This window comes from Engraulis encrasicolus, chromosome 22 (genome assembly GCF_034702125.1).
Source record: "Engraulis encrasicolus isolate BLACKSEA-1 chromosome 22, IST_EnEncr_1.0, whole genome shotgun sequence".
NCBI classification, from domain to species: Eukaryota; Metazoa; Chordata; class Actinopteri; order Clupeiformes; family Engraulidae; genus Engraulis; species Engraulis encrasicolus.
The window spans coordinates 43,310,561-43,318,985 of record NC_085878.1 but is presented as its reverse complement, the minus strand read 5'-3'; the positions used below and the strand labels follow the sequence as shown (position 1 = coordinate 43,318,985).

Here is an 8,425-nt window from a genome sequence, read left to right as displayed (position 1 = left end):
AGACATAATTTAAATCCACTTTAGGCTATTCTTTATCTTAATTGATATTCAAAGTAGACTTGTTCAGGACTAAACTCGTTAAATTGATATTACAGATGTGCTTGGGGCCTAGTGATGCCCCTGCAGCAGGGTTTGCGCCTTTCTCGTTTACTTTTCTGTTCACACATTTATCTATGTTGATTTTGTGTGCATACATTTAAGTTATGCAGCTCTTACATTTGTTCCATATTTTATCCTTCATTGCAAGTGAAGAAGCTACTTTCAAAACACCTTTCTCTAACTTCTGAAACTAAAACAACACCTTGTTAAAGCCTTACATCTGAAACCACAAACCAGTTTTGGTTTAACTCCTACCTAATGTGCCCCCCCCCCCCTCTGACAACCCCCACCCCCACCCCCTTCTCTCTGAGGGCAGGGCAAGAAGGGAAGGGAAGGGCATGGAAGGGCCACTGTACACTGCCACACCTCCACCCCACACTATAAAGCAAGACTGCTCCGACAGGTGTGCACTGTGATCGCAGCTGGTGGCTTCTTGAAGGTGTCCCTTCACAGGCACATCCATCCACCCATCCACACACTACTCTGGTCCCCCGGAGAAAGATCTAGCATCGTCAGCATCTCTCTTCAAGTTTTCCCAGGTGTTACTGCACTGTAACCACAGTAGGAGGCTACGATGGGGAACGTTGCTCAGTGCTGCAAGGACTACTGGTGTCGGCCAAAGAACACCAACGTGCGCATCAGTCTGCCGGCGGTGTGTGTGGTATGGCAGACCGCCATGATCATCCTGTTCGGAGTCTTCATCCGCTACGACGATGAGTCGGACACACACTGGGTGGAGCACAGGAAGCATGAGAACTTAAGTGACATAGAGAATGACTTCTACTTCAGATACCCCAGTAAGTCCACTGTCCACTGCTACTACAGTGTAAGAAATGCAGTGTTAATTCAACACTTAGAGAGTAACCTGGGACTCAATAACCCCCGAAGATGTTAAATGGATGTCAATTTTGAATTAACACTGCATTTTTTACTGTGTACTGTCACTTTTATTGCTGGAGCTACTGTGGAAAAATCTTTTTAAATGATTTGTAATTGTTTGTCAATGGAATAATACTGCTTGAGAGACAAAGTGCTAGTTTAAATTGGCAGTGGATGTTTTGCCATGTTCTCACTGAGGGAGGCTACTCCTCACAAGTGGGGAGATTGCATTCTCTTTACTTTTCCATGTTTTCCAGACATGCTAAGTATGCAATTCACTGAAAGGCCTGATGGGCATGATAATAATGCACATGTGTACCCCAGTATCACTCTGGAGGTAGTTTGCACTCTTTGGTCTATTTTATTTTAATTTAATCATTATCACTATCAAGTTGAACATGCATTTCACTTACATACTTTGCTTTGAAACTCAGCAAACAAAATGCAATTGTCTGATATACTGTATGAGCCTATGTAACCCTTCAACCCCAGATAAGGCCAAAGTATTTGAGCGTTTTGCAGCTACAGTAGCTGGGGATGAGAGATGTCATGAAGTGTTGAGTGATGGCTATGTGCGATTATAAGAAATGCCATGGAGTAGAATGTAATAGTCTATTTGTAATTATATTTATTTGTGTAATATTGTGTAGTATATATTATATATATTGCAATTCTATTATGTTAAGATGCCATTATAATATTGTCTGTATGTCGCTCTAACCTTACTTTCAGCTTTCTAGGATGTGTACATGGTGGTCTACAGTACAATACCATAATAAAATAGAAGTTGAAAAAGAAAAAATACCAAGGCACTCTCAACTATCAAAAGTAAAAAGCCTTTATTGCATGGCTTGGTTACAATAAACCTTTAAAAAACTCCAACATGTTTCGGCCGTCCGGCCTTCCTCAGGGAGTCAAAAAAAATAAAATAAAATTAAATAAAAAATAGAAAAAATAAAATATTCAACATAATCAAAGAGTAATTCATGTTGTCCCTCTCCCCTTGCTTCCAGGCTTCCAGGATGTGCACGTGATGATCTTTGTGGGTTTCGGCTTCCTGATGACCTTCCTGAAGCGCTACAGCTTCGGCGGCGTGGGCTTCAACTTCCTCATTGCCTCCTTCGGCCTGCAGTGGGCCCTGCTCATGCAGGGATGGTTCCACGCCCTCGACCACACCACCGGCAAGATCTACATCGGCGTCGAGAAGTAAGACATAAACAACGCAGCATAGCACACTAAAGCACGCCTGGTTGCAACTTGCAACTTAAATATTTGAAAAACTTTTTTGGGGAAAAAAGACCTTTGCATTACTTATGAATTCTTGAATTCATGAGCATATGACAATTAATACCTTGCATCCTTTAAACAGATGAACAAACAGCGCAGCACACTAAACTAAAGCACCCTTTTTTCAAAACGAATAGAAATTATAAGAGTGTCAGAAAGATTGACTTTTTTCCAGCTACTTCACCAGATTTACAGTCCCTCAGTTTTTGTTTTTATTATGTAACATCCCTTGCTACCTGCTGTCATAGTGGGGCCTCGTGTTATTTACTGCTGCGTGTCTGTGAAATGGATAGGCCAGTTCTGTTTCGAGGAGGAAACCTTTCCTTGACATTAACAGCTCAATCATCTGACTTCTGATCTCTGCAAGATTTCATCACTCGTGTCGCCTTAAGCTCGAAATATATTACCTGTCAAGGCGTTCGTCGCTAAATACCCTGAGCTATCATCGCATGACTGTCTGGTTAAACAGGTTTTATCTCTTTTTTGCAGATGCATGACCGAGTCTGACCGAGCTTGCTCTTCAGTGTGTACTCACATACAGTACAAAAACATATATCTCTATATCTCCTCATCTGTTGTTTTCTCTCCCGTTCTCCTGTTATCCAGCTTGATCAATGCTGACTTCTGTGTGGCCGGATGCCTGATTGCGTATGGGGCGCTGCTGGGGAAAGTCAGCCCTGTTCAGCTGATGGTCATCACCTTATTTGGCATCACTCTCTTCGCCGTGGAAGAGCACATCATCCTCAGTCTCCTCCACGTAAGTCCATCATCAGCTGTCACATTACCACACATCAACCCTGAGAACGCATGCAGCTATATTTTAAAATGTTACCAGAGTACATCACCCAGTCTAACAGGGAAAACACCCTCTCTGAAACGCGAAACTTTATGTACACAAACACACAAGTGCTTACTTCAGCTATACAGTAGCTGCTCATCCACAGAATCAACAACAAAACAGAGATGGAAAAACCTGGGTGAAGAAAGTAAAAACCCTGCCACATTTGGCTCCAACCAATTCAATGAACTGCCGGATCCTAATTTCCACATCCCCTAAGCCAGGATGCTAAGCTTATTAGTGAAATCAGGGTTGAGAGCACAGGCAAAAGGAAAACCTTAGCAGGATTTCACTCTCTTAGTACACCTCTGCAACCAATAGACTAAAACGCTTTGTGTATGTATTCTTCCACAGTGCAGGGATGCTGGCGGCTCCATGGTCATCCACACCTTTGGAGGCTACTACGGCTTGGCCATCTCCTGGGTGCTCTACCGGCCCAACCTACACCAGAGCAAGCGCCTCAATGGCTCCAACTACCACTCGGATGTCTTCGCCATGATCGGTGAGCAATACAGTGACAGGCAATTAGGAGAGGTGGGATGGCCTTGTTTTGGAGTTTCGGTGATACCATGGCGAAATAACAGTCACAGTTGCACTAGACTTGGAGAGAAATTAGTCTGAATTTCAGGGCTCTACACCAGCCCAGCTGTCCTAAAACCCTCTCTTGATTAAGATGTCGATGTCTGCTCATGCTAACGTGAACCCTGCTCTCCTCTTCAGGTACCCTCTACCTGTGGATGTTCTGGCCCAGTTTCAACTCGGCCATCACGGACCACGGAGATGGGCAGCACAGGGCAGCCATCAACACCTATCTGGCCCTGGCCTCCACCGTGCTCACCACCTACGCAGTCTCCAGCCTGTCTGCCCACCGGGGCAAGCTCGACATGGTAAAGACACACACACACACACACACACACACACACACACACACACACACACACACACACACACACACACACACACACACACACACACACACACATTTTTTGTTTATATCATAAGTCAATTGTAAACTATCCCTCCATCATATGATTGTTGCTTCTACCATCCCCAGTTGGCGTATGGTACTGTACTGTATTTTACAGTTATTTACAGCTTGGATAAAAGCGTAAGCTAAGTGTAATGTAATGTGACATGTACTTTGAACCTTTGAACTACCATATATAATGAGATTTTTTGTTCATATCTTCAGCCAGCTTGCAAACAGTATTGAAATTCCACTTGAACTAAATCCCTCCACCCCTCCATCGTCGCTGCTGTAATACCAGTTCACTTAGGGCATTGTTACTGTGTACAGTATTAACTCATTTCTAATGACTCCTCTCCATGTGTCCCTCTCAGGTGCACATCCAGAACGCCACCCTGGCCGGAGGTGTGGCCATGGGCACAGCTGCTGAGTTCATGATCCAGCCCTATGGTGCCCTCATCGTGGGCTTCTGCTGCGGCCTCATCTCCACGCTAGGCTACCTCGTCTTCTCTGTAAGGACACTACTGATCTTTCACACTTGTTTAATACTTACTTACTGTATGTGTGTGTGTGTGTGGGGGGGGCATGTGCTAGTGTGTGCTAGTGTGTGCATAGTACGTGTGTATGATCCATCCCCTTGGCCTTTGGAGTGTCTTGTTTTCCTTGAGCTATTTGTACTGAGTGTTTGTCATAGTGAGCCATCTGTGTGTCTGGGAACTCCAATTCAAATACAAAGTAATTTTTCCACGGATACCAAGCTAGTCATCATTTCCTTGCATGTCACCACCATGTGTAAACAGGCACAGCCCCTAATTTTGTTTACTCAGCATCATTTCTTGGAACCCAGCATAGTTGTTGACAACAAGAGAGCAAATCGCTGACATGAAAGGTTTTTTTTTCTTGTTTTGCCCTTATCTATATCTATATATAGCCCTTCATGGAGAAGGTCTTGAAGATCCAGGATACGTGTGGTGTCCACAACCTCCATGCCATGCCTGGTGTCATCGGGGGCTTTGTGGGGGCCATCGTTGCTGCTGCAGCCACAGAGGATGTCTATGGCAAAGAGGGGTAGGTCTCAGAAAACATGACAAGTGAAACACCCGACCACCAAATGTTTATGGGAGACTTCTCAAACACGCAGCACACATTTTCAGGGTAGATTTGATCGACACACTGTTAAAGGTAGTCAAGTCAGTGGAAAAAATCTGAAGGAATCGATGCATACAAACTTCAATATAAATTATTCTTTTGAAAATAAAACCAATCAATCGATTATACATCAGTGTCTTTATTTTAACACTTCCTCTCTCTTTCTTCTCTGTCTTCCTATCTCTCTTTCTTTCCCCTCGGTCTTTCTATCTCTGCCTTGTTCACATTCAGGTTGATCAACACTTTCGACTTTGAGGGGGCCTTTGCCAACAGGACTGTGGGCACCCAGGGTGGCTTCCAGGCTGCTGGCACCTGCGTGGCCATCGCCTTTGGCATCGTTGGCGGTGCTGCCGTCGGTAAGTGATGGGGTAGCCTGGTGACACGCACAAAAAACACCCACAGCCGTCTAAAAAAATGGGCGCAGGACTAGCAAAGTCAGATGAAAACTGAAAATAAAGTCCGCAACACCAAGCTCCTGGGCAGCAGGCCCTCACCTAATCAGCTTGGTGTCTGAGAAACGGGAGCTTGTTGTTGCGGACTTTATTTTCAGTTTTCCGTGTAACCTGGTGACTAACCAGAATAACCAGTCGGAATTGTCCCGGGTTCAAGCATTTAAAACATCCTGTGACTCAAGACGACTCACTGGTAGAGGAGAGTCAGGGTTTGCTCGGGGGCAAATTTAGTTGAATGTGAAATAAATATTTTCTATTTTGTAGACTTAAAAAGTGCACTTGTCACTCATGTGCTTTGATCTATCCCTTAACTATAGAAATTAGAATAAAGCACTTGGAATAAAGGAACTATCTATTGTTGCAAAGGTAATGAATTGAAGGAAATTAATTAATGTCTGAGATTATTTACAAAAGCCAAAGGAAAGCCAGTTTAAACTATCAAATGAACACATTTCTTCTTTTCCCTTCCTTTACAGGTATTATCTTGAGGCTTCCTATTTGGGGAGATCCTGCTGATGACAACTGCTTTGATGATGAGGTGTACTGGGAGGTAAGCGCCCATGCATTTCCTACTACAATCACTAGATGGCGCCATTGCACAATAATAAAAGCACACCAATCAAGAGGATAGGATAGAAGGAGATCTTTCAGATATGAGGAACAGGTTGAGACGTATGTCATGCTCTTTAATTTAATTCTTGTATTGTTTTATAGCTCCCTGAGGATGAGGAAAGCCTTCCTCCCATTCTGGAGTACAACAACCACATGGTGACCAAGAACCCTGACGTGTAAGTCAACAACACAATATTACAATCAACGTAATTAACCAATATGTACAGTAGGTCTACAGTAGCAGCCATTACTGTATCGCCTTGTGAATTCCATTCCATGGTGTAAATGTGTACGTGAATAATAGAGATTGCTCAAACCTTGCCTGGACCATGTATGGTGCAGTCAAGGAATCATGGTACATAAAATATTGGCTGTTATTGTAGGTGTAAGTAAAAATAGCTATCACCACAAGGTGGCACTCTTCACTTGTGTAGGCATATTTCAATTTTCAACCATACAGACTTGCTCACTCACACACATGCAATTAAATGCTCTTTTCTTTTCTTTTTTGAATTTCAGGTCTGAGTCCAACTTCTCTGTGGAGCAGAGTTAATGAACTGCTACTCTAGAGCCTCACTGCAGATCAACCCTCCAATTCTCCCCAACAAAAGAAAGCAGTGAACAGAATTGCTCTGATTGCTCCTGTTGGTGCACTGAAGTTATACTCTGTATTGATCATGGTTTACAGTGCTATCTAGGCTGAGTGAGTAGAGTTATGATAGACCATGGAGATCATTAACACGTGTAGGACAAAAGGCGAACAAACATCCCTTTTTGTGACTTGTGCAAACATTGCTCACTTAGGCCATTATGTTATGGCTTCCTCTTTTTTTTTCTTTTTTCTTTTTGGATAGCGGAGTAGGCTACCGGGCGCATGCGGCCATTTTGTTTCTGAGAAGCCCGCGAAGCGGTTGAGAAAGGTGTTTCTGAAGAAATTGATTTTCTGAATGTACATTATGATGTCTACTGATGCTGTACTTTACTCTTAACAATTCCAAGGAAGTAGCCTACATGTTCCTCGAATCTTAACGCGCACTGGCTCATATAATAGCCGACCAATGAAGCAGGAACATGCAACATAAATGTTTGATTCTATCGCTTATTGACCTTTGAAGGACTTTCAAAGCCAACTCCCAGAGCCCATGGCTTTTATGAAGTAAAAATATGTAATACTTTGAACTTCAGATATTTAAAACTCCAAAGTATCCTTTTTGTCCAAGAGCCTGGTGTTAATTTAAGGTTAATGTTCTATGTGAAACAAGCTACATGATATGCCTCTGAAGGATACTGTGTCCATATGGATTGTCTTTGTTCAGTATTTATTGGCTGCCTATATGATTGTCTTTAAATAGGATAGTTCAGGAGAGGAGTAATTAGCAAGATATGTGATAGGCATGTTTGCCTGATGGCTTGGGTGCTAAGGATTGGAAGAGACATTTTGCCCCATTCCCAGTAGTTGGATGTTAGTATATAAAAATATACGATGGATCTATATTTTCATATCATTGAATGTGGCCTATATTGCAGGCTTTTGTACAGGTTTGCCATGTGATAATATTTTGTGTGTATTTAAGAATGTGAATGTGAATGTAAGCATATTATCTGATGTTTTGAATATGTTGAATAAATTCTATCTGCGATTTACAACCTCCTCAGTTATTATTTTATTTAATAGAGATAGGCCTACAGAAAATAGGCCTACAGAAAATAGGCCTACAGAAAACCAACTAATGATAACTGACCCTTTTAAAAAATCCATATTGTGGGCTACTCTGCCGTGTGTTGTGAAAGAACATCAAGTTTATCAGGTATCTTTGGGGCTTAAAATAAATAGATGCCGACAATTAAACAGTTTACTATCTCAGAGAGAAAATCATACAGTGTTCTATTTTATTAGTACCTAGTTATCAGTATGAATCCAAACCATATGGGCCAGAACTGAAAGAAAAACAGATGACTATGGCATTAAATGAGTAAGAAGAGCTCTATTACCATAACTATTGTTTATTTTTACTCTACATGTGTCCTGTCAAAACGCTCACAAATCATCTAGACTCCATGCTGGCTAGATGATGCATGGAAAACACACCTTTCAAATGTCCCGCATTCCTTTGCAGAATGTTCCAGAATAGAATGTTGACA

At 42.4% G+C, this 8,425-nt stretch overlaps 1 protein-coding gene across 1 annotated transcript; it reads left to right on the top strand.

The window, feature by feature from the left end:
- The first annotated feature begins 490 nt into the window (after nucleotides 1-490).
- On the top strand, nucleotides 491-7,930 carry rhcga (Rh family, C glycoprotein a). The gene is made up of 11 exons (XM_063189113.1): nucleotides 491-896; nucleotides 1,992-2,184; nucleotides 2,872-3,022; nucleotides 3,458-3,605; nucleotides 3,824-3,990; nucleotides 4,445-4,582; nucleotides 5,002-5,138; nucleotides 5,451-5,575; nucleotides 6,148-6,221; nucleotides 6,386-6,459; nucleotides 6,803-7,930. The coding sequence occupies exons 1-11, from the start codon at nucleotides 674-676 to the stop codon at nucleotides 6,834-6,836; spliced, it is 1,464 nt and encodes a 487-aa protein (XP_063045183.1). The 5' UTR covers nucleotides 491-673; the 3' UTR covers nucleotides 6,837-7,930.
- Nucleotides 7,931-8,425: the final 495 nt, after the last annotated feature.

Excerpts from the sequence above, each read along its gene's own strand:
- rhcga (XM_063189113.1), top strand. The coding sequence starts at position 674 with ATGGGGAACGTTGCTCAGTGCTGCAAGGACTACTGGTGTCGGCCAAAG. Across the intron at positions 3,991-4,444 it reads ACCGGGGCAAGCTCGACATG|GTGCACATCCAGAACGCCAC; the intron begins GTAAAGACACAC and ends TGTCCCTCTCAG. Across the intron at positions 6,222-6,385 it reads ATGATGAGGTGTACTGGGAG|CTCCCTGAGGATGAGGAAAG; the intron begins GTAAGCGCCCAT and ends ATTGTTTTATAG.